The sequence below is a fragment of the Pelobates fuscus genome, chromosome 10 (genome assembly GCF_036172605.1).
Source record: "Pelobates fuscus isolate aPelFus1 chromosome 10, aPelFus1.pri, whole genome shotgun sequence".
Classification (NCBI taxonomy): Eukaryota; Metazoa; Chordata; class Amphibia; order Anura; family Pelobatidae; genus Pelobates; species Pelobates fuscus.
The window spans coordinates 77,297,799-77,324,876 of record NC_086326.1 but is presented as its reverse complement, the minus strand read 5'-3'; the positions used below and the strand labels follow the sequence as shown (position 1 = coordinate 77,324,876).

Here is a 27,078-nt window from a genome sequence, read left to right as displayed (position 1 = left end):
TGATTAAAGGAACACTAGGAACACTTCAAGTACCATAACCCCTACAGTGTGCTGTAATGATTATGGTGCCAGGAGCGCTCTGGGTTGCCACACCCATAACACTCGATATAAGTAGTCAAACCATTTTAGGGTGGTATGACTTCTTAACTGAGGTCTGTCAGGTGAGCTAATCCATACAGTGCATTGGCTGAGAGCGATCAGCTGACGCTCTCAGCCAATGAGCTAGCCTTGCACTGCAGGTGAGCTAACAGAAGCTGCCTTGTCATTAGCAGTAGTGGAGGTGGGGAGCAATGCTCGGTGGACCCCAAGTAAGAAGGCAAACTGTTCTAGAATTGTTTGACTTACAATAAGGAGGTGCGCCAGGGCACTTCTGGAACCGTAACTACTAGGGATTATGGTGCTTGGAGTGTACTTCTGGATAAAAACTTTTAAGCCTAACTTTATTACAATGTTGGGAATGTCTCCTCTTTGCAGTTGCTTTGCCACCAATGAAGTTTCTATTTTAAAGATTTATGACCATTTGGATGAACAGCTTCATTGGATTTGTACATACAAAGCAATCACCATGCTTTGCCAATTCACTGCTTCTCGTAGAGAAGTATTGGTTCCATTGCTTTTTTAAAAAAAACAAAAACATTTTTGCTGCACTATTCAAAAAAAATCCAATTTGCCTCTCTAGTTTCTCACCATTTTGTTTCATCCATCTCACGCTAGAAGTGTCTCTGCTATTCCTTTCTAGTCTCTCATTTCCCTCCACACCAGGCATCTTCATCTTAATTAGCATATTCCATTGTTTCTCCACCAGTCTGAGCCTATGCATGTTGAAGGCCCTGTGTATGGAGGCTGCAAGGCTGTTTCTGTGTGTTTGAGTGTATGATGTAGGGCTTTGTTGAATATTAGGAGGTTTTGTACTTTGAGTATTGCTATGAATTTGAAAGCTGAATGGTGTGTATGAGGTCTATGTTTTGTTGGGAGTTGTGGATACAATGTGACTATGATGTGATGTATGATGTGAATGTGTAGAATGTGTTTGAGCTGTGTGTATTCTGTGTGTGGGGGGGGGGGGGGGGGGGGAGGCTTTATGTGTTGTATCTTCAGCCTCCCTAAGCATTTCAGCCTCCCCCCACTTTATTTTTACTGAGGGGATGGCATGGTGATGTCTTAATGTCCAGTGTTGTGATAATTCAAGAACCGCAAGTTGTCTGCACTTTTGCCATGTGTAGATTACTTTCCTTCCAGTCCCTCATTGCTGAATCACTCAGGGCACTGGCAGAGTGAGAATTGCTAGGACATGAAGGAACAGTGGTCTTCTCCCGTTCTCTACATAGTGAAGGGTCTCAGAACATGTTAAAAAGTTGTTTTAATCCCCTTAGTGGTCTGTGGATCTGCAAGATGACACTTCCATAGTTCAACCACTCCAGTCGAAGGACTATTCTCCTTAAACTAGCTCTGTCTGTGTATATATTATACATCCTAAGACTTTAGGAGTCACTCAGCGTACCATAACTATTTTTGCATAATTGAAAAGGTTAAGGTTCAGGGAGTACTTTATGCCCACTCTCCTTGCTTAATACTTAGAAAAAATTGTTGTAGATGCAAGTCAGCACAGAGTTCAATTTACAGAACTGTAAAACTGGATATATATGAACTGGTAGCTGTTGTAATTTGGCAGTTCTACTCACCCTACACCAAACACTATTTATCCCATTAGCTGTTGAGAATCAGGGAGTTCCTTATTGGTAGAGCCTATATGGTCAAGGAGAGATCTTCCTGTATCTGCAGGTAGCATTTCATCTGTGCTAAAATGAGGTGATTTTGTAGGTCAGCATTTATTTATGTAGCACTTGCCATTGATATAATTGGCAATACAGTTTACATATATTCACTCTTTCTGTTTGAAATTACACAATTGAATTGTTGCATTCTGAAATGTAAACTATTTAAGAGATTCTGAAATGGAGCTGCATTGCCACTTCAGACTGACTGTTCAATCCACAGCTACATAGCCTGTGCTAATGCCAGGGTTAGGGAATCTTATAGTTGGGTTGTGTGTATGGTTTCTGAAGACATAGATTAGGTGTATAAAGGTTGTGGGGTGACTATAGGCTTCAAAGAACGCTTCAAGCACCATGACCATTTCAGTGATTGCAGTGTACGCTGCAGTTCTATGCATAATGGACATATGGTGTTAGGACACACAACATGCTGGCCACATGAGTTCAATGGGGGTAATCCCCCTCCCATGGTACTTACATCCCCCCCCAAAGTGCGCCCCTTAACCAGGCTGAGGGAAAAACTTGGCCCTGCTGCTGGAACAGAGGTACGTTTTAGCATTAGTATTGTTCTTTTTAGGAAGGGGGGGGGGAGCAGGATATGATGATTTACTCTAACCAAAATCAGTGATTTATTAAAGCCTTTCATTCGGTGGTGTAACCCTTTATTTGAAACTTGGAGTAAACAACATCTCTGAAGGTGGCTACTCCCTAGTTCTAATGGCGATATTTATCAAGGTGTTCTAAAAAGTGACCGTTAAATTCAGTCGTTATTTTGATTGTATTTATTAAAGTGTTCTAAAAGTGGCTTTAAAAAAAAAAAAAAAATTCTGCCTGTTGCAGAAATTTATATTTTAGAATACCACCTGTTGCAGAAATGTATATTTTAGAATACCACCAGTGGCAGGAAAAGAAAATTCTTCTGTCAAAAAAAGTAGTATAAAATCCATAAATCTGTTGCTCCTCTGAAAATTTCATATATTACAAAATGAGGGTTAGCATAATGGCATGTATTTAAAAAAAATAAATAAATAAATAAATAAAACTTGATGCCTCTCCCCTCCTCTCACCAGCCTCTAGCTGGACGCTGCTGTGAAGAGTTTTGTCAGCTCTCCTGAGCTAAGCCCTGCACCGCTGGGCTTGGCTGTGAGATGAGAGCTTCTGGTTCGATAGGGACTGGTCCCAAGTAGACACCATGTAAGAAGCCAAATTTTCCTCTGCTGAGTCTTTTAAATAGTCTTAGTAGCTTGTTGGTATTTTGTGTGCTAGTGTTAATAAAAAAATGTGTCACTTTTTTTTTATATGCGGTCCTTCTTTATGGTTTCATACATATTTAATATCTGCTGCACAGCATATAATTGCAGGCATGAGCACAACAGAACATTACTGTTCCAGAAATACTGGTAATTAAATACCTTGATAACAACATGATTTTGTTTCTTGCAAAGCTATAAATAGCAACAAAAATTGTGTTTTACATTGGAGTTGGGAGAGCCAAACTGAAGTTACTCACTTTTGATTGCACTTGACTCAGCACTGCTTTTGTAGACTTTTTTTTTTTCTGTCTGACAATCATATTCGTTATTAAACAAATGAATAATAAAATTACATGATTTTGCTATTTCATGACGAAAAGTCATGATTTTATGAAAGACACGGAGGAGAGTATTGCTTAACCCTTTCTTTACTGCCCACCAATAGCAGCAAAGAATACAAACAGTAAGACAAAATGGTAACCGTAGTTATAGGCCACTCCCATACCAAGTCCCAGTATAATAGTCAGCACCTCCCCACATATTTCCTCTTTCTTTGGAGATACGACACAAAAACCAGCAAACAGAAACCGATGAATCAGTCCACACCACAGCAGAACGACCGTCCCGAAATCCAGCCAGACACCAATCAGGAACCATAAGCAAACTGGGACCAATCCTTCAACGAATAGAAACACCAACAGTGAGGAGCCCATCACAGAACGATCCATAGACCTCCAGCCAACGTAGTGAAGCCTTGTGGGAAGTAGTAAAGATCCCCCAAACAGCACAGAATCAGAACAGAATCAACCTGTGAAAACATAAAAAACATAAAAACAGGAGCCGAACGGTTAAATCGGAACTTGAACCAAATTGCGCATGCCAAGACATAATGTATTGATAAACGAAAGCAACGCAGTGCCCATAACGAAAGACAAAACCCACCAGACAGAACATAACATTAGCAGGTCAGATGAACATAAGAGGTAATATTAACACAGAGTGCATCACAAGTATCTACCATCCCCTGGAAACATACCTGAGAGATAAAAACAGGGTGGGATAATCAAGTGAAAGAAACGTGAAAGAGTGGGACAATACTCGCCTCCGTGTCTTTCATAAAATCATGACTTTTCGTCATGAAATGGCGAAATCATGTAATTTTATGTCAAGACACGGAGGCTCATATTGCAAGTTTAAAGCTGATCAATAACAGAAGAAAAAGCATGAAATGAGGCAAAAAAAAAAATGAGACCAACTTGACCGACAGTTGTCGCAGGGAGAGATCCGAATTGGGAGGCCAGGAAGTAAAAAGTGGCAAAACACAGAAGACGTCCCATGTAGCCGAGTATCAAGGCGTAGGGGGGGCGCGACAGGCGCAAGCTCCAAAGTAAGCGGCACACCAAAGGGTGTTGGCCTGCGGGACAGCCGTCAAATCCTTGGTGAGCCGAGGAGATGGCCAATCTGTACAAATAAATTGTGCGTTATGCCCGACCAGCCTCGAATAATGAAGTGAGTAATTGAAGGATTGCAGTCACAGGTGCCAAAACCGGATCCAGCCTAAGCTCTCTAAGCGGTCCCATATGATCGTCTAGTTCTGGGAGCCCATGCGTCAGCCAAGAGGCATTGAGTTGGGTCCGAAACCCCTTGGATTTCCCAGGGACCCCTGAAATCCTCCACGCGAGCAGCAGCAACAACGACCCGTCCAACAGGAGGGGGTGTTGTTGGCCGACGGGTCCAGAAGGAGGTCCTGGTAGGATGGCAGTAGTCTGGGCACATCTATCGCTAGTTCCAGGAGCTGTGGGAACCATGATTGGGTCCCCCAGAATGGGGTCAGCAGGATCAGGTCAGCCATGTGGCGGCGCACTTGGAGCAGGACCCGAGGGATCATGGCAAACGGAGGAAAAGTGTAAAGGAGTGAGCCAGTCCAGTCTTGCAAGAAGGCATCCACTACCTCCACGGCTGGATCTGGGCGCCAGCTGTAGAACGGAGGTAATTGGGTGTTGAGCCGGGATGCGAAGAGATCGATGGCAAAAGGTCCCCAGAGAGATGAGATAGTGGAGAACACCTCTACATCCAATCTCAAATCGCTGCTGTCCGACAGATAGCGTGAACTCCAGTCTGCAGGAGTGTTGTGGAGACCGGGAAGGTATTCCGCCTTGACGACCAAATTCCTGGCCAAACAATAGGCCCAAAAGTCCTTTGCCAAGAGCGCCAGAATAACCAACTGCGTGCCGCCCATTTGATTGACATAGCGAACTGCGGAGATGTTGTCCATGCGCAGCCGGATGCAGGCGGTGGCAGTCCCGATCCCAAAACCCTGGATCGCAAAAGAGCTGGCCAGGAGTTCCAGAGACTGGATTAGTTGTCCGACCAGCGTCCCCCGGTAGTCACACCGTTGCAGTGGGCACCCCAGCCGTGGAGACCGGAGTCTGAATCCACGTGAACTCCGGTTGGAAACCGTAGATGGCCTTGCCATTCCAAGCCGAGAGGTTGTGGATCCACCAGGTCAATTCGTCCCAAGTTTCCGAGTCCAGAGAGACCATGTCCGCATAGGACGCCCCACTGCGAAGGTGTGCAATCTTCAGACGTTGGAGGGCAGGGTAGCGGAGAGGGGCTGGGAACACCGCCTGGATTGATGACGCCAGTAGGCCAATGATCTATACCAGATGGCGCAGCGATAACTAGGGGTGAGTTAGAGTGTGGCGCACTTCCTTACGGATGGTCCGTATCTTGGTAAGAGGTAGGCTGAGTGATTCCGCCTCGGAGTCTACGGTGAAGCCGAGGAACTCCATGCGTTGTGAAGGGGACAGGCAGGATTTTTCCCAGTTGAGGAGGAAACCCAGGCGAGAGAGGAGATCCATTGTCCATTGCAGATGCTTCAGGAGGACTGAGCGATCCTGTGCCATGATGAGGATGTCGTCCAAGTAGACTTTCAGCCAAACTCCTCGACTGCGCAACCAAGCCATGGCAGGGCGCATCAATTTTGTGAACTACCAAGGAGCTGATGAGGGTCCAAAGGGCAGGCATGTGAAGTGCCAGGTGTTGCCTTTCCAGAGGAGTGTAATAAGTCCCTGGATGTATCGTCACTGGGACCGTCAAGTATGCGTCCTTCAGATCTAACTTCGCCATCCAGTCTCCCCAAAGTAGCAAGTCCCGCAGGAGATGAAAGCCCTCCATCTTGACGTGGTGGTAGCGCACCAAAGTGTTTAGGGCACAGAGGTTGATAACTGGGCGCAACTGCCCGCCCTTCTTTTCTACTAGAAAGATGTTGCTGAGAACCCCAGCAGGGGACATGGGAGCTATTTTTCTCGCCCCTTTCGCGTGGAGGGCCGATAATTCCACGTCTTTCAAGGCGCAGTCGGTCACTGAGAGCGAAATAGGGCGAGGAAGAGGAATGTGACACGGAGTGTCGACCAATTGGATGTGAAACCCCGAACGGTGGTCAGAACCCATACATCGGAGGTGGTGGTTGACTAGGCTTGGAAAAAATTACGGAGTCTGCCCCCTACACAAATATTGGAAAAAACATGAGGTAGATGTAAGCTTACCGTAAGGGCGCCTGGAACCGGATTTCCCTCTGAAGCCTCTGGAACGCCATGGTCTGCCACGTGAAAGGCAGAAGGTGGACTGTTGTCTCGTCTCCTGATAGGGTGTTCTCTGGGTGTAGGAGCCTCGTCCCAATCCACGGGCGTGGTAATTGGAACGGCCAGACAGACGACCTCTGAATCTGCCGGCCCTGGTAGAGACCCATCCCTGAAATACCCTCTTCATAGAGGATTGGGCCTTATCCAGGGCTGTAAATGCACCCACAAAGCGCCCCAGGTCCTTTTATAAAGGAGTTCCCGAATAACAGGCCCTGGGCATCCTTGCCAACCTCTTTGAGGGCGAGGTTGGCGAGTTTGGGCTCGATTTTGAAAAGAATGGCTTTACGCAGTGCTATGCAGATTGCCCTCTGCACCCATCCACGGAGTTCCTCCGGGTCAATCTGCCTGTTTTCGACTCTGGCAATTTCAGCCAGGTCAAATAGTTTAGCCAAAGGACCAAATATGTCCAGGTGTTTATCCTGGCACGATTTTAGTGCCGAATCTAAGCCCTTGCGGGGATTCCATAAAACTTGGAGAGAAATTGGGTCATTTTAGGATTGACTATAGGGGTCTCACAGACTTTGCTAGGCTCCAGAGGTCTAGGACATTCTGCCCTGAATTTTCCAGGTATCATGCCACATGGTCCGCTGGGAGCCATTCCGCCGACCTCGGATGATGGAGAGCATCCGGGTCAAACATGGGTTCCCCAGATGGATCCATGAGGGTGGAGCCCGGAGTAGCGGGGGAGTCACTCCGAGAGCCACTCACTACCATCCCCAATTGAACGGGACAGAAGGGTCAGTGTCCAGCCAGCATACCTCATCATCAGAGTCACACACGGACTCTGCATCAGCATCCTCACTAGACCTGATTACTGAGTCAGTCGCTCTCTTTTTAGCACATTTCCACTGCCGCGCCCGTTCTGCCTAGCGCGGAAAGGCTCTTTTGCGTGACATGGGCACGCTATTATGGGTGGTCATGGATGCACCTGTCATTTTGGTTCTTACGGCACGGGGACTTAAGTGCCTGGATTTGGCAGTAGCCTTTTTAGGTACGTCCCCTGTAAGGCCTGGAGAGGGACGCACTAAGCACATTGGTGTGGCCGAACCTTGTGCGGTCAAAGGGCGCGCAAGTAAGGCCTGCGATATGATATAGGAGAGGGCAGAGGATATGGAGCCCATAGCGGCCATAATTGTGTCAGTAACTGAGCGATGTAGCGCCAGGGACTGGGCTTCATCAGGCATAGACCTAAGATCCACTGCAGAAGAAGGGGAATTAGGGCAGGAAGCGGAGTTACCCAAAACCTGGGGTATGTCCATCTCCCCAAGGGAAAGGGTACTGGCAGGCACTTTGGATTTGAGCATAGTAATGCTGTGAGATTTCCTCTATAACACAAAATATATAAAGTACTGGAAGCAGTGAAAGACGAATAGCTAAAATGACAGACTAGACTAGCAGGAGTTAATCACCCCAAACTAGCTATAACCTTAAGAGGGAAGAGGTAGGGAGCTCACCAGGGTCCAGACCGGCAGACAGGAAGAGAACACGAGACAGAGCACAGAGCCAGAAGGACAGGATGTCAGAAAATGGCTGCACGCAATCTCGCGAGATTCGCAGTAAAAATCCCGTGAATTCGTCAATTTAAAGAGCTGAACGTGAACAAATAGACAAATGGAATGAATAGAAGAAACAGACAAATGAACAGGCCATTTGTATAAAATTATTCGAAACCCGGAAAACAGACAAATGATGCTCTATGCCGGTAAAACTAACAAACAGCATGGTTTTGTGATGAATTTAGCCGAATGGGCTTGATTCATTCACGAAAACAGCCGAACGGAATGGGGAAACAGACATAAAAGGGCGCCAAAAAGACAGGGAGAGGGAGAAATGGAGCCAAAAGTCAGCGAGAAGGAGATAAGGAAACGGAGAAAAGATAAGAGCAACAAAAGGAAGCTCAAGGGAGAGGGATACAAATAATAATACACCAAAGAAGGTCTGGAACCCTGGGCTCAAAGGTAACAAAGAAATGCATACTAAACAACAACCATAGAAGAACAAATTGGTAATAATATGTAGACAATAAAGCAATAAAGAGTCTACAACAAAAATAAAATAATAAATAAGATTAATAATAAGAAATCAATGATAATTAAGAAACCTATATATGCCAGAGAAGATTCGTCATGTACTTATCTTTGTGTGGAGCAGCAAAGAAAGAGTAAATATGTGGGGAAGTGCTGACTATTATACTGGGACTTGGTATGGCAGTGGCCTATCACTATAGTTCCCATTTTTTCTTACTGTTTGTATTCTTTGCTGCTATTGGTGGACAGTAAAGAAAGGGTTAAGCAATATGAGCCTCCGTGTTTTGACATAAAATCATGTTTTGCTGTTGATCTTTTTAACTGGAGACAAATAGTTGAAATATTTCTGAATCTCATGCGAACAGTAGCCCTCACACATACTTCATGTGTTAATACTATTGGCAGCAATCACAACTAATTCCTTGAAAAATGGGACATTGTTTCAGTAAAACATTTTGTAAAACAGAGCTGTCAGTGAATTATTTGGTGACTTATGACCCTCATTGAAATCTATAATGCATAATTATTTCTGCAGGAGCTGTGGCCTTTTCTGCTGTAGGTGCATTGTTATTCTTCAGTTAATCTAAGTAGTTGTAATTACTTCAACTTGGGAGCCCTGTATGTGTTGATAAATCCCCTGCCTCTTCTTTTTTAAGAAAATCTCCAGCACCCATATTTTTGCTTATCCATTTTTACTTCTGACGTATGTAAGGCATGGGCGTGCAACGTGTGCTCCTTTTAGGAGTTGTGCTGAGTGTGAGTATATGCATACATAGCAAAGCTCCCTCCTTGTCTTGAGCGAAGCACACATTTTGAGTTGTCTGAAAAAACTCTGTTCACTAATGTACAGAATTCAAGGTCAATTCAAAGTGATTTTTTGCACTTTGGCTATTTTGGTCTTAAAGGAACACTATAGTGTCAGGAATACAAACATGTATTCCTGACACTATAGGTCTAAATAGCTGTTTAGGTTACCGCCTCCGCCTTGTCCCCTGTTCAAAAGGTGTTTTACTCCCCTTTTTCCATCTGGCTTTACCCCCGTGCTGCCCCTTTGGCTGAGATAATCGAACTTGATGATATAAAAGCATTGGGAGGCTATTGCACAGGAAAACATCAGCATCTCATAGAGATGCATTGAATCAGTACATCTCTGTAAGGAACTTTTAGTGCCTCCCTGCAGAGCGTGGAGATGCTAATGTACATGCTGCACATTGTGCAGCACAGACCCAGGTAGCACCTCAAATGGCCGTCTGAGTGACAGCCACTAAAGGTGTCACTAGGCAGTAATGTAAACACTGCCTTTTCTATGAAATGGCAGTGTTTCCATTTAAAATCCAGCGGGTACAGGCAGTAGACACGAGAACAACTACATTAAGCTGTATTTGTTCTGTTGATTATAGTTTACCTTTAAATGTGAAATTTGAATTCAAGATAAAGTGGTCTGGATGCCAATAGTATCCCTTAAAATGATGTACAATCATATCCCAAGAAGTGAGTGACTTGTCTTAAGGCCTGCAAAACTAGCTATTTATTAGTAGTGGTGTGACACCCAGACACTTTGCCTTTTCCAGCATTATAAACTTTGGAACCTTGCTAGGTTTGTTGGATATCTATTATTAAAATCGAAAATTTTGATTTGGCATGTTTCAGAGACGCATCATTCTAGGTTACTAGCAAAATGGCCCTCCTGTTTTTATAAACTGGCACAGCTGTGTAACATAACATTTTATGACTTTGTATACTACACCTTAAGGCCACTGTATAATTAATTCAATTGTGGAGTAATAGTAGTAAGTTGACTAATTTTTTTTGTCGAGATTGGGCCAAAAATTTACTCTGCTTTTATTGGACGGACTTGCTTTAAAATCTAGCTTTGCATCCCAACTAACAGTTGACTATTTTTGCATTTCTACTAATTTTACAAAAAAAAAAAATTCTTCTCTACACTCAGCAATTATTACATAACCATACGATAGAGTGAGTTTGGTTAAACCAGTTCTTTAAATGCCTATAATTTATTATTAATTAGGCTCATTATTTGCCCACCTGACTAGTCAGGTTCACACATTTAGGATATTTACCAACAAGTTCTGAAAAGTCTGACATATGCAGCACCTTGTCATCACAACTACCGTAATTTAAATTGTGTCCCGAGGTTTGTAAACCCCATCCAAAGGAAGTTGGCAAAAGGAGCAGTTAGGAAGGTAGCCATTACTTGTGCACTTTTTGCTATAAGTTGATGCAAGTATGTTGTTTTATGGTTGTTGAATAGCAAAACTGCCCTTGTGTCGGTAGATGGGGCTTATATTGATATTCATATTTTCTCCTCATTTCATGTTGAAATTGTCAGTGTGAATGTTTTGCACATATTCAGCAGTTTGCCAGTCTTTGTTCCCTTCTCTTCCCAAATCATATAACATCAAAGGTCAATTAACTGAAATGAGATTGTATGCATTTTTTTTATTTATTTATTTATTTTCTCACAATGCAATTATGTTAGGGCAGTTCTGTTGTTAGGTTAAGTTGTATTAATTTACAAACACAAAAAAAAAATTAGAATTAAAAGTAATATAAATTAATTTCTTCTAAATGTAGTTGTGTTAGAGGTTTAACCCCTTAAGGACACATGACATGTGTGACATGTCATGATTCCCTTTTATTCCAGAAGTTTGATCCTTAAGGGGTTAAACTGAAAATCTATGACATTGGTTTGTGTACACATTTTAAAGGGTAACAAACATTTAAATATATATTTTTTTAATTAAAAATGACTTTGTAACTGCTGTGTGTCAAACTCATTGACATTATTTCTGTGCATTATAGTGTCTTATATATCTATCTCTATCTCACTCTCTATATTTTCAGAAACTGAACATTTTAATTGGCTAAATTATTTGCCTAACTTCTGGAATAAAAGGGAATCATGACATGTCACACATGTCATGTGTCCTTAAGGGGTTAAAAAAAGGAAAAAGAAACACACTATATATAAAAAATGAAAAATACTGACTCTTCCCCTCTGTACAGACTTTAAAATAATAACTAGTGAAGTGCATCGCGTTCCATTTGGAGTACTCACTGCACCTGTGTTAATTATCTGAATTTGATTTGCATTTTTTTGGTAGCGGTCTTGAGTAGGATGTCACCTGTTTGTATTTAATGATGGAAATTAATTTGCACAGCATAGTTTTAGTTTAAATATCTGACGTGGAAAGGGCAGGACCTAACTGATATTTTCTTACTCCTTGAGTAACCTTGGAAAAATGCAAACTGTTCAGAACATACTCCCTACAACAGAACAATATTGTTTCAACTTGTGGGAATTCACTTTCCTAAGAATGAAACAGAGTGGTTCTGTTTGCTTTATCCCAAGCAAAATATTTGAAGTAGCATTGCTGGAGTTCTGTATTGTTTTTATAAAGTGCCATCGTGATTTAGAAAAATAAAATTATTGGTTTAGGTCTGTTTCATTAAATGGTAGACTATATAAATGTGCAAATCGCCAAGTTGACCAATAATGTAATACATCAGATCAAATTCGAAAAATTAGGGATTATCAGCTATTAATATGTTGTATAAATATATAGGTGCTGTACTAGGCATGATACATTGGTGTTTTTTGTTTTTGATTTTTTTCCCATCATTTTTATTTGGGAATAGTAAGATATAAAAAAAAATAAAGCGCAATAATAATTGTTGTTCAAGAATGCGATAAGATAGTAGTTATTATAAATTAGCCTTATAGAAATGACAATTTAAAGTATAGGCAGTTTTTCTAATTTTATCACTTTAAGCATAACTTTTGCTATAATATAGTGTAAAGGTTCATTAATTAAGTCCTGACTTTCTTGACAGTAGTATGTTTTGGACTATGATGTTTATTGGTGTATTTTTTTCTCAACCATTTAAAAATCAGTGAGCCATATACAATACACATTTATAATAAAAGGTATTTAGAGGAGAAGAGCCTCAAAATTGTGACCTGCAAAACAAATACAGTCCACCAGAAACCAGGGGTGGTACCAAATGTATAAGTACTAGTACTACTACAACTACTTTTATCCAGACATTTAGATATTAGGGGAAAGACACTCATTCTCATTAGTGTGGTGAGTTATTCACATAAGTCATTCAACTGTGGAGAATTAAAGTTGACAAAAACAATAGTCTGTCTACATATGTATATATACCTAATAGACTATACCAGGAGTAGGCAAACCTTTGTTTCTACAGATGTTGATGACTCCATCTCCCATAATGCTGGAAAAGCATGAGGGGAGATGCTGTCCATAACATCTGGAGTGCCAAAGGTTGCCTGTCCCTTGACTATTCATTATTATGCTAAATAATGAAGAATACATTTAATGCATGCACACTTTTGTTTGAGAATATTCGCGTTTTTAAAACGTGAATGCACCTTCTCAAGCTGCCTCTCTTATTGGCATATTTGGCAGTACCCAAGAAGTGGTGAGAATATTATACCTTCTTTAGAACTGTAGAAAGAATAATTAGAAAAAAAATGCTCATCCTGACAAAAATGAAATGTAGAAACTCTGAAAACATGATTTGGATGAACATGCTTTTGTGATCTCCTGATGCTCTCGCCTCGGCAGGTCTTGGCTCGGCAGGGCTAACAAAAGTTCCTGCTTAAAAACTGCAGTCTCTTCAGTGTAGTGGTTATGATGGTTGGAGTGTTCCTTAAAAAAAAAGCTAAGATGTTGGCACAGAAATGGGAAACAGGTAGCGGGTTAAAGTACGCTCAAGGCCAGTGAAGCATTTTGGATGTTGTAGTTTGTAGTTGTAATTTGGTTCTGATTTGATTATGTCTCTGTGAGATTCAGTGGTCAATTTGTTCTCTATGCGTTCAGATTTTGTAATACTAATGAGAAAACATTAAAGACATTCAAAGCCTTAAACAATCAAGGCCCACAGTAGCTGAAAGAGCTCCTGACACCCTATATTCCATCTCGTTCACTTCGGTCAGCCAGCAAATCCCTCCTGTCAGTGCCAAGAATAAAGACAAACTCAGGTTCCAGGGCATTCAGCCATGCTGCCCCTACCTTCTGGAACTCTTTACCTTGCTCAATCAGAGAGGCACAGTCCTTACATGCTTTTTTAAAAAAGCTAAAGACATCAGAAACTCCAAACGTTTTATTTTTTATTTTTGTTGTGCATAGTGATAATAACATACAAGCTCGGGGTGCCACCATAGCACATTTTTAAGTATAAAAACATTAGCATAATATCCGTAGTGGGTGCAATTGAGAGTTTAAGAGTTTCAGGTTAATACAAATAACACAAGATACACAAGTAGTTATCAAGGTGTCAGCGGTTCGGTATCTCAGTATGAGTGTATGTGGTTATGTATGCTGACTGGGATGAGGTTGATGGGTGTGTGGTATACTGCATTGGTATTTGGTTGCTTGTCGTGGTGTGGTAGTGGTGCAGGTGTTCCTCTGAGACTGTAAATTGTGAGCGCCTTTGGAAGAGGGTGCAGTCTCTGGTCGGGTTTCCTATCTTTTTTGGCGGCAGCAGGGCGGCTGTCTCTCCTGCGCTCGCTATTCTAGTAGGCCTTTCCAGGATGTTGGGTGTGTATTTCGTGAAGTGTCGCTTGACTGCTATCTGTGCGTGCTCCTCAGTGTACCTTTGCGCTGCGTGACCTTTGTTTGCAGTTTTGTCGTTGTTTTCTTTGCTTAATATTGCTTTATCTGTTCCTTCTAGCCAGAGCTGCTGAGGCAAGAGTCCTCTCAGCTCTGGGGTCAGCCCCCCTCCTCCACCGAAACTCCTAACTTGTATGTCTTCATGTTCATATATTTGTAAAGTGCTTTGTCTCACAGGGAGAAAAGCGCTGTAAAAATGGCAAATTATTATTCTTTACATGCTTTATTATGATAGAAAATATTTCAGTTCCCTTTACCTTCCTCCACAGGTTTTGTGGCATCTGGATATTTTCCGCCGGAGCTTCCGACAGCTTCAAACTCACAAATGCATGGGTGACTCGTGTATATTCTGTGCACTTAAGGTAAGATAATTGCAGAAATTTTGTACATTCTGTACAGCCAACACATTTATGTAATGTATTTGGGCAAAATAAATTATTCTGTATGGTTAAGGATGGGGAAATACTACAAAGTCAAATGGACTCTTTCAAGCACTGTAACCATTAAGTATATGGGAAAGATAGACTTGCCCAAATAATGGTAAGTAAGGAATTAAAGGTTTAGTGAAATTGTGGAAAACGTTACCCAAATAAAAACTAACCCTCCTAACCTGGAATGTGACAAGGTCAACAGAAACGTTATAAAACTAGTATAATTAAATTACTGGTTTGTGATGCTAATGATTCAGTGGGGACTAAGGTTGCCGGAGAATGGAACAATGTTTTCAGAAAAAATACAGGTACTCTGTTTGTTAATATGATGCAATTGCTAAAACTACACTGCCTCCATTCACATATTAAGGAACAAGTCTTATTAAAGCATTAACAACTTTGAGACATAATAACAGTATTCAGCTCTGCCCCGGTGATGTCAGCATTGTAAACATTGTTCTTCCTTGGGACATGTAAGCAGCATTTGATGAATAATTTATCTTCTTGTTGAGGTATTTATCTCACACAGGAGGCTGTTGGCAAAACAATCTTTTAACAGATCTGTGAAGGCTTCAAACTCCTAGCAGGGAGATAACTTATATTTCCCCTCCCTTCTGCCAACAAGTCTTGAAGTAAACATTAAAAGGTCAGTCTTCATTTCAGGGAGTGTGAGAGGAGATTCTGAGTTGCAGCCAGGAGAGATGTGTCCGAGGCTATATAAATAGTCATTTAACCTGTAAACATCAAAGCGTTGAGCAGTAAGACCAGTGCCTGATGATCTCTAAAATTCAATATTTTGGGGGGAAAAAATATTTCAGTACCATTTGGGATATGAGTTGAATGTTGCCTTTCTCAAAACTGCTAAACTTTTCATTTATCTACATTTAAATCTCACCTGCCACTGGTCTGCCGAAAAAAATTATCCAAGTCCCTTTGCAGCAAAGTAATATAATATCTACTTATAGTGTGTTACCTAAAATAGCCTGAAATTAGAGACAAGCTCCCAGGAAGTATGCACTTACACCAGGGACCGACAGAGGGGTAAATAAAAGCAAAAGAAAATTATTTGGGAATTCTGAAGCTTGAAACAGGGAGTTGAAAAGTCTGTGATATTGGTTCCAATAAGGAGTCAAGCAATATTTTGGACAGGTCTAGGTAGTCAGCGTAGAATTTTAAACCAGTACAGAGGCCATTGGTCAGAATTCCAGCACTCAAAAGGAGGAGGAAAATCAGGACACATGCTGTGGTACAGATTTCTGAGCTTCAGATGCAGAGGCAACAGAATAACCGCACTATATTGAGTATGATCTGGTAGCTTGCAGGCTGGCTAATGCTATGGCTCATGTCAGACTCCAGAAACTGTTCCATTCGCTGGGAATGCAAACCGCACAACCCTGGTGTCCTTATTAAACACTAGTTAACAACAGGATATTTTAATGGCTGACTCTGACTTACTGGTATGTGTCAACCCTTTGGCATGTGGCCATTTAATATACTAAGCAATTGCCACAAGTTAACTACATAGCTGCAATTTATGGATTTTAAAAACAAATTATCTTCATTGAGTACAACAGTTTTTGTTTGTTTGTTTGTTTTTGTGCTGCATGTGAATAATACATTGTGCTAATAACTAATAGCTAAATTTAGAGTCGGCAGCCCTAAATTCCTGTGAGGTCACTATCCTAGATATGCGACTGAGTTAATATGATTGCAGTTAAAGGACCACTCTAGGCACCCAGACCACTTCAGCTTAATGAAGTGGTCTGGGTGCCAGGTACACCTAGCTTTTACCCTTTTTTTTATAAACATAGCAGTTTCAGAGAAACTGCTATGTTTATTCTGAGGGTTAAGCCAGCCTCCAGAGCCTCTAGTGGCTGTCTCACTGACAGCCGCTAGAGGCGCTTGCGTGCTTCTCACTGTGAAAATCACAGTGAGAGCACGCAAGCGTCCATAGGAAAGCATTATGAATGCTTTCCTATGCGACCGGCTGAATGCGAGCGCGGCTCCTGCCGCGCATGCGCATTCAGCCGATGACGTCGCGAGGAAGAAGAGGAGGAGGAGTAGAGCTCCCCGCCCGGCGCTGGAGAAAGAGGTAAGTTTAACCCCTTCCTCCCCCCAGAGCCCGGCGGGAGTGGGTCCCTGAGGGTGGGGGCACCCTCAGGGCACTCTAGTGCCAGGAAAACGAGTATGTTTTCCTGGCACTAGAGTGGTCCTTTAATGTGCATATCTAGTTCAGCCACTAATGTTAATCAAAATGTGAATGTGATTATATTAATAGTTAAGGTACATTTTCCTTTAGATTGATAGCTTGTTTTAGTGGTGCCATAGTTCCTTATTCTCATTTTTATGTGTGATTATATTATCAATTGTACTGCCCCTTAAAATATTCTGGCACTTTGCGTATAAAGTAATAATGGCAAGTTCGTTCCCATGAATTCTTGAAATATTTTTTTCAGACCTTTGACTACATGACTTCTAAATGCATCTCAGTTTAAGTTTTCTACCTTTTTAAAGTAAAACAAGATGTGAAGGAAATATCAGGTTTCCTTTAAAAGAAAAAGGAAGAAGAAAAATATTTACAGTTATTGTAGTTTCCCTTTACTTGTTCCTAGGTAATTACGGCATTCCACGTGATTATCAGATTACAATTAAACTGAAATTGTTTTTAAGTAGCATAAGCTGTGATTTATGCATTTCCTTACTTAATTCAAGTAAGCAGCCAAACAGGTTTGTCCATAGTTATTTAGTGTTTCTGAAATTGTAACAGTATAATATGTCATATTAAGAAAACTAAAGATGAGGGATAAAGATATTTACAGATTAGTTTCAATGTATTTTCATGCTAGCAGATTGATGAAGCGTTCTATTGTTCTCTTGACAGTTGCACCTTGTCCTTTAACTGTAATCGGGATCAGGTGACAAGCCAATTTGGTTGCAAAATGTACCTGGCAAAAATAAAATAAAAACTCCCCTCAAAAATAAAAATCCTCCCCCCCTTTCAATTTATTTCAGTAGTCTGTGGAATGTGAGAAAAGACGTTGCTAGCACGGTCAGGAGCCTGCAAAACCTTTATTAAAGGGAATTTTCTGGTTGTAGTTTACCAGAAAAACTTTATTAAAGGGAATTTTCTGGTTGTAGTTTACCAATTCTTTAAGAAGTTATAGAGGCAAAACAATACTAACATGTAAAGTATTTGCTGCCAATCCCCAGGCTTTGCATCTTCTGCAGTGAACTCTGCTGAGAACAGGATGTGACTCATCCAGTTGTGATGCTCTCCCAACTTTCTATTGCAGCGCTGTGCTCCTCTCTTAAATTCCTGCGTATTAGTGTTTTAGGAGAACAGCAAGGGCCTCTGGGTGTGCACCTGTCATTTTACTGTAGAAAACACTTAGCTAGTCTGCATATCATAGGAATTAGAATGGTGGCATCCTATACAGCTAAATGTTCTTTCATGTATTGGTGAAAGACTACAAGATCTTTAACATGTGGGTAGTTATGGCCAACCAATCATGGAGATGGACACAGAACTCACATTTAGATCTTCATCTTTTTCTACAGCATTCTACAGTTCAAGTTTGTAGTTTCTTTCCTTTATGATAAGGTAGACATTTGAAGTGCAATTGATTGAAGGTACCCAGCAAAGGTTTAAAGACTCTCTAAGCACTCTGCACTTTACAATATGATTTAAATGCCCTCTTTAGCCGTGATCATTCTGCATAGCCCAGCGCTGATGACCTGCTGCAGGGGGTTTGCAGGCAGAACCCATTGGTTTCCTTCTATCCAAGGGAATACCTGGTGAAGTCACTGAGACTAAGGGTGAACTGGGAAGTTCGTCCACAGTAATTTAAAGTGTGGTTTGCTGCTCTCCCCTTGAACGCTGCATACATCTTTTGTCAGCCCAGCTGACAAAGGGGAGCCCCAGGTTTTGATTGATACCTGGGTCTCCCTAGTGTGAGCATGGATTTGATTCTGTTCACACCATGTTGTAGCCAACGGGATTTAAATCCTCATTTAAAGGGCTGTATGTAGGGCGCACATTGAGCGCTGCCTACAGCTCATCTGTTAGTCTGGGGTCACTAAATATGGTACCAGCTGACAGAAGGGAGCCGCGCATGCGCATTATGTCTCCCCCGCCGATGTCAGCAGCTGGAGAGTAAGCGGAGCCTGACCAGCGCTTGACTCTGGTAAATCACTGAAGGGGTTTAACCCCTTCAGCAACGTGGGTTGGGGGGTGGGAGGGAGAGGGGCATTCAGGGTCCTGCAGTGCCAGGAAAAATATATTTATTAGTTAAACTCTAACTTATTGTTTTTATTACAAAAGTATTTTGTTTTGTTCTATTACTCAACACTGTAATAAAAAAAATATATATATATAGTATATTATTATTTTATTTTTTTTATGCAAAATATTGCTTCCTATTTGTTCTAGGGTCTCTTTAGAATTTGTTACCATGAGAAAATGTATTCTTAAACTCGTTGAATGATGAAGACTGTTTGCTTTTTGTATCCATATTTTAGCTGTTTGTATGTTCATTCTGGACGCTATGTTCAGTGTAACCTAGTTACTACAACATTTTATGGATTACATTTTTAAAATTGTAAGATGTGTTTTTTTTTTGTTTGTTTTTTTAACAGGGAATCTTCAACCAGTTTCAGTGTAGCAGTGAAAAGGTATTGCCATCAGATGCCCTTCGTAGTGCCCTTGCCAAGACCTTCCAAGATGAACAACGGTTCCAGTTAGGTATTATGGATGATGCAGCAGAATGCTTTGTGAGTATATCATATTTTCAAAATGTTAACATTGACCATACCTTTTTTAAAAAAAATAAAAAATATTTTATTTTTTTAACTGTTTGACTTTCACTGATTATTTTCAGTAAGAGGCTTAAATACATGGAAAAGTGGTGCATCATTTTCATAGACCTGTGAATCATTTATAGTAAACACCATTGCTTATTTTTTACACATAAACTACTAAATCATTTTTGACAATACTGATTTAGTATCCATAGAGAACTGTAAAATATTGTTCTGAATCTCAAACCTTTACATGAAGCATGTTAAACTCAAAGGCTAACACGGGCCAAATAAACAAGGTTTAAATTTATGTGGTCCTCAAAAAATCTACAAAACCCCAACACCCCCCTCTACTAAACCCCAACACCCCCCTCTACTAAACCCCAACACCCCCCTCTACTAAACCCCAACACCCCCCTCTACTAAACCCCAACACCCCCCTCTACTAAACCCCAACACCCCCCTCTGCTAAACCCCAACACCCCCCTCTGCTAAACCCCAACACCCCCCTCTGCTAAACCCCAACACCCCCCTCTGCTAAACCCCAACACCCCCTCTGCTAAACCCCAACACCCCCCTCTGCTAAACCCCAACACCCCCCTCTGCTAAACCCCAACACCCCCCTCTGCTAAACCCCAACACCCCCCTCTACTAAACCCCAACACCCCCCTCTACTAAACCCCAACACCCCCCTCTACTAAACCCCAACACCCCCCTCTACTAAACCCCAACACCCCCCTCTACTAAACCCTAGCCCCCCCACCTACAAACCCCATCCCCCTCTACTAAACCCCAACACCCCCCTCTACTAAACCCCAACACCCCCCTCTACTAAACCCCAACACCCCCCTCTACTAAACCCCAACACCCCCCTCTACTAAACCCCAACACCCCCCTCTGCTTAACCCCAACACCCCCCTCTGCTTAACCCCAACACCCCCCTCTGCTAAACCCCAACACCCCCCTCTGCTAAACCCCAACACCCCCCTCTGCTAAACCCCAACACCCCCCTCTGCTAAACCCCAACACCCCCCTCTGCTAAACCCCAACACCCCCCTCTGCTAAACCCCAACACCCCCCTCTGCTAAACCCCAACACCCCCCTCTGCTAAACCCCAACACCCCCCTCTGCTAAACCCCAACACCCCCCTCTGCTAAACCCCAACACCCCCCTCTGCTAAACCCCAACACCCCCCTCTGCTAAACCCCAACACCCCCCTCTGCTAAACCCCAACACCCCCCTCTGCTAAACCCCAACACCCCCCTCTGCTGAACCCCAACACCCCCCTCTGCTGAACCCCAACACCCCCCTCTGCTGAACCCCAACACCCCCCTCTGCTGAACCCCAACACCCCCCTCTGCTGAACCCCAACACCCCCCTCTGCTGAACCCCAACACCCCCCTCTGCTGAACCCCAACACCCCCCTCTGCTGAACCCCAACACCCCCCTCTGCTGAACCCCAACACCCCCCTCTGCTAAACCCCAACACCCCCCTCTGCTAAACCCCAGCCCTCCCTACAAAATCCCAACCCTCCCTACTAAACCCTAGCCCCACCACCTACAAACCCCATCCCCCTCTACAAACCCCAACACCCCCCTCTACTAAACCCCAACACCCCCCTCTGCTAAACCCCAACACCCCCCTCTGCTAAACCCCAACACCCCCCTCTGCTAAACCCCAACACCCCCCTCTGCTAAACCCCAACACCCCCCTCTGCTAAACCCCAACACCCCCCTCTGCTAAACCCCAACACCCCCCTCTGCTAAACCCCAGCCCTCCCTACAAAATCCCAACCCTCCCTACTAAACCCTAGCCCCCCCACCTACAAACCCCATCCCCCTCTACAAACCCTAGCCCCCCCTTTACGAAAACCCTAGCCTACCTTCCTCTACTAAACCCCTGCCCCGTTTAAAAAAACTAAAACAATGTTTGCCAACAAGCAGACTACACTCACGCATCCACACCCAGAGCTGATCTTCCTGCTACTGCTACTCTTTGAAACCCTGTGAAAGCAGAGCATGTCGGAACGTGATAATAATGTAATATTTAAATTAAAAGGAGCACGTCAAACTTCAAAATCACTCTAGCCCCACCTCCCTGTGAATATTTCTTCTTATCTGGGGTACTCCAGGTGCCACAACCTGCCTCCACCACTCCCTGTGGATAGCCAGACGCTCCTAAGCAGGTGCTTTATTTAGCGCTCTTGAACTAAGCCCTGCATTATCTCAGAGAGCGCTTCTGGCTCTTTATATGATGTAGGAGGCGGGGTGAGGCACCTGGAGGATCCCAGGTTAGAATGCAAACCATTCTAGAAAGGCTTGACTGTGACTACTTACACTTGGGTGAGCACCAGGGCCCTCCTAGCACCACCACCACTTCAGAACATTGTAGTATTTATGGTGCTCTGAGTCTTCCTTTAAACTCTAATATAATTTAACAGGTGTTATATATACAACACCCTTCAGGACTCTTCTATAGGTTAAAACAAAGGATAAAATAAGTTGGATCCATGACCCTTACTCGTTTAATTATCATCTTTTCTAAAGTAATAGTAATTAGTGTGTCACTGCATGTGTTTTTCACATTGTCATAATTTCCCTGCACCCTTTTGTTGATATACTGCATATTTATAAAGTAGAAGTGACTCACTGTATAACTGTATTTTTTATCTTGCTTATATTAATAGGAAAATCTGCTAATTCGACTTCACATTCATATAGCAGATGAGTCCAAAGAAGATATCTGCACAGCCCAGCACTGTATTCCTCATCAGAAGTTTGCAATGACTTTATTTGAACAGGTATAGTGACTAGTTTTATTGCATTATTCCAATCCATGCCAGGATGGCAGCCCCCAAAGTGTAGTGTACATACATTTTTCATTGTCTCTTCAGCTATTTATCTGCATTATGTATAAGCTTTCATTTTATCCCATAACAGTGTGTCTGTACAAGCTGCGGTGCTACTTCGGACCCACTGCCCTTTATTCAGATGGTACATTATATCTCCACTACTGCTCTCTGGTAGGACTATCCTTTAATTATAATCTATAATATTTTGTTATTGTGTTATTAGTTTTTTCTTTTTCAGAACATGTCCATTTTTTAAATTCTCTTGTTTAAAGTAAGTGCTAACTTACCATATAGGCTTTTTCAGAGTGGTTTCTAAAACTCATAAGAATGTTCATTGCATTGCATTACATTACTTAGACGCACTCTTCTATTTTATTGCAGCGCTACTTAAAAAAAAACAAAAAAAAAAAAACTGTACTATTACAGTAAATACAATAAAATAAATATGACCTAGCAACCATTTTAATACTACTGCCAGAGTTTAAATTGACCTTTCTTCATACCTTTCTTTCATACCTTTAGAATAGAACATACTAACATTGTATTAATTTCTGTATTGTCCAGCAGTTCTGAAACCTTAATTAGCTGTTAAAATGAGTTTTGTTGTATGGGGTATTATACTATATTAAATAATATTTAGTAGCTTAATTATGGTAAGAAAATTAAAGGGACACTATAGTCATCAAAACAACTTTAGCTTGGGGGGCGTGGCTTAGCGGCGAATGAGAACAGTCGCCTGAGCACGGAGCTCTCCCGCCGACGGGTGCCACAGCGAGGAAATACAGCATTTACTAACCGGCAACCGGGCCCAAAACGAAGGTACACCTCCACAATACCATGTCCTCTAAAAACACCAAAAAATTTCGGCAGAAAACGCTCCAACTGCATGTAGCAGCGTCGCCGAAAAGTGGAGCAGCGGAACAAAATGGCGCCGGCCGGCCTCAAACCCCAGCCGCATGTGCAACACTGGGTGAGTCTAATCATGCCACAGACAACATGCACACTCCGGTCACCAATGCCTCCATACATGACATGCTCTCTAGCTTTCAAGACTCCTTTAAAACAGACTTACAACAAGTTGCTGCAGAAATCAGGGCAGACATACATGCACTGGGTGAAAGGACAGCTCGCCTGGAGGAACAGGCAGAGGAAATAATTGATGCACATAATGGCCTATCTGAAGCCCATACAGCACTCTGCGAAAAAGTTCAACGCCTAGAAGCTAAAATTGCAGACCACGAAGATAGAGACCGCCGTAACAACATTCGAATACGGGGAGTGCCAGAATCAATCAGCTCCCAGGAACTGTCCCAATATGTGCAAGATCTCTTTAAGGCATATGTCCCTACTCTGACTGACAGTGAACTGATCTTGGATAGAACACACCGTCTCCCCAAGCCAAAGCATCTGGCAACAACGGTTCCGAGAGATGTTATTACACGCATTCATTATTTTACCACGAAAGAGCGCATCATGCAGGCATCCAGACGTCAGACACAACCTCCTGAGCAATTCTCCCAAATTAAATTGTTTATTGACCTATCCTCTGCAACCATGATCAAACGGCGCTCCTTTGCGCACATTACAGCCGCCCTAAGGGCAGCGGAGGTGCAATATAAATGGGGCTTCCCGACTAAACTACTGGTCAAACGAAATGGCATAGAAAACCAGATCCTCGATCCAGAATCGGGCACGAAACAGCTGCAAGATTGGAACATCCCTCTACCCGATGTCCACCTCCGATCCACAGAAAACGGATCTACAATCAAACTCCACAACGAGTGGCAGAAAAGGCCGCGCTCCACGAGTTCACACAGCTACCACAGGAAGGCCCAAGACACTTAACTATCCATGGACTGTACTGCATATATAACGGACAGGTCGTATACATAAACTATACTCACACATATCTTTTCCTTATTCTACCATGCCGGACTCCTAGATTACTCGCACCTGTCGAGAGCTCGCCTACGACACTTAACAACCGTTTTTACCTTTGTTGTTGTTAAAACTGATATCCAGTTTCTTTACCCACCCCCAAGTGGCTGCTATTCAGAGCCACTAGAGAACCCGTTGTAATTGACACTGCACTACCAGGGCGCAGTGAACGGAATAATGTACATAGTTGACCTAAGGTCCAAGTGTTTATTGATTTTTATTTTCCTTTTGCTTATTATTTCTTTCAAACTCAGGCCCACGGATAATAAGTCCCATGCCGCTGCCACCAGCTGGCCCCATAGACAGGGGGATGACCGTAACAAAAAGACTCCCCAGCTATCAGAACCAGCCACAACCAAACCCACCACCTAGATGGCACTCAAAATATGCTCCCTGAATGCCAAAGGGTTAAATTCCCCTCATAAACGCCGCTTAGCCTTACGCGAAGCCAAATCACTGGGTGCCCATGTAATGCTGTATCAAGAAACCCATTTTTTATGGAGTAAACGACCGAAATTTAATTCCCCACAGTACCCCGTAGATTTTCACTCCTGCTACTCCGCGAAAAAGAGAGGAGTATCAATCCTCATCAGTAAAGAAGTGGCCTTCTCCTTGATACGCAAAATAGGGGATAAGCAGGGACGCTATCTAATCCTACAATGCTCTTTGAATAACAATGTGTACACTATAATTAATGTCTATGGTCCTAATGTTAATCAAGGTGATTTTGTTGATGTTTTGATGGGATTGATGTCTGCTCACTCACTAGGGGAAGTAATAATAGGGGGTGACTCGAACTTTTTGTTGGATAGCGACTTAGACTCCTCGGGAGGCACGAAACTGACCGCACAAACACTAAAGAGCAGGTCTAAGTTGACCACGGCAATACGCAACAAATTAAATGCACACAACCTCGTAGACCCGTGGCGAATTAATCATCCCACGGAAAGAGACTATACATGCCATACCGCAGCCCATAATAGCTACTCGAGAATTGATAGATTCCTAATACACTCTTCTTCCCTTCTGAAAGTTGAACATACCGAAATAGGATTAATCACTTGGTCTGATCATGCCCCTATTACATTACACTTCAGAGAACAATTCCCAACCACAGGAAAGGCTAGCTGGAGACTAAATGAACGACTACTAACAGACCCTGACATTGTCAAACAAATAGAACAAGATTTACAGTTTTATTTTAAAGAGAACAAGACTCCGGACTCTCCTCTCCCCCAAATCTGGTTAGCACACAAAGCCTTCATAAGAGGCTGTTTAATAAAGCATGCTAGCTTTGCAAAAAAAAAAGGCTCGCAGCATATACGGCCATACTTTCCGAATTAACCGCCCTAACACACTCGAACAAGCACTTGCCCACAGCGACTACCCACGCTAAACTATTATCATTACAATCACAATTACGAGATCTAGAATTAGCGAAAACGACCTTTCTCACGCACAGGCACAAACATGGCTTTTTTGCAGCGGGTAATAAAGCCGGAGCCAAGCTGGCCGCCCAATTAAAACAGAGAGCTGCTAGCTCCAAGATAGCATCCATAAAAAACCCCAAAGGTGCCACCATTCTAAACCCACAAGGAATAGTAGACGAATTTGCACACTATTACGAAAAACTCTACAACCTGAAAGATGACCAACAGACCATCCACCCCTCCAGGGCAGACATTGACACCTTCTTATTAGACATAGACCTCCCAACTCTATCTATCTCAGACGCAGAACAACTAGATAAGCCCTTCACATTAGAAGAGATCACTTCAGTGGTCTCCGCACTCCCACCACACAAATCTCCAGGCCCTGATGGTCTATCTAATATATATTACCGTACTTTCCTACCCACGTTAATTCAACCTCTCCAGGCGATATTCCATCACTGCAGAGAAGACGGAGCATTGCCTGAAGAGGTGACAATGGCACACATATCCACACTTCCTAAACCAGGCAAAAGCAAAGACCAATGTAAGAACTTCAGGCCTATTTCACTGCTTAATAGTGATGCCAAAATCTACGCCAAACTGTTTAGCGAACGGCTGGCACCGCTCCTACAAAAATTAGTGCATAATGACCAGTCGGGATTCGTCAGGGGTAGACAGGGCTCCGACAATTCAAGGAAAGTACTAAATATCATAGCGGGAATGGAAAAGGAATGCCTCGGAGGTCTTTTCCTGGCGTTAGACGCCGAAAAAGCCTTCGATAGGCTAAACTGGCAGTACATGACGGAGGTACTACGCAAATATAAATTCCCCGAAAAGACTATCAGCGGAATAATGGCGCTATACGCGAAACCTAGCGCTAGAGTCTCTCATGGTGGCTTCCTATCGCGAATGTTCCACATACTCCCTTTACTATACATACTTTCCCTAGAACCATTAGCTTGGAAGATAAGGCAACACCACTCCATATCAGGCATCAAACTGAAAGACAAGGAATACTGTCTAGCGATGTTCGCAGACGACATCTTTGTTACTATATCACATCCTGAACAATCATTACCCCAACTGCTGGCACTACTGACCAACTTCGGTACAGTCTCTTACTACCGCCTCAACAAAGAAAAAACACAAGCCCTACCGATCAACTTACCAAGCCCGGCAGTAGCTGCGCTTAAAAATTCCTTTGACCTGGACTGGAGGTCGACATCTATAACGTATTTAGGAGTTAAAATCGCCACCTCTATTAGCAA

The 27,078-nt window shown here is 42.7% G+C and overlaps 1 protein-coding gene across 5 annotated transcripts in view; it reads left to right on the top strand.

Annotated features, from left to right (window-relative positions):
* USP54 (ubiquitin specific peptidase 54) overlaps positions 1-27,078 on the top strand; it is a 205,615-nt gene that overhangs the window by 140,010 nt on the left and 38,527 nt on the right. For all 5 annotated transcript variants that reach the window (XM_063435302.1, XM_063435304.1, XM_063435303.1 and 2 more), the window contains exons 3-6: positions 14,629-14,721; positions 19,426-19,560; positions 22,275-22,388; positions 22,528-22,610. In XM_063435302.1, the coding sequence (XP_063291372.1) occupies positions 14,629-14,721; positions 19,426-19,560; positions 22,275-22,388; positions 22,528-22,610 (425 nt within the window). The remainder of the gene's footprint in view (positions 1-14,628; positions 14,722-19,425; positions 19,561-22,274; positions 22,389-22,527; positions 22,611-27,078) is intronic.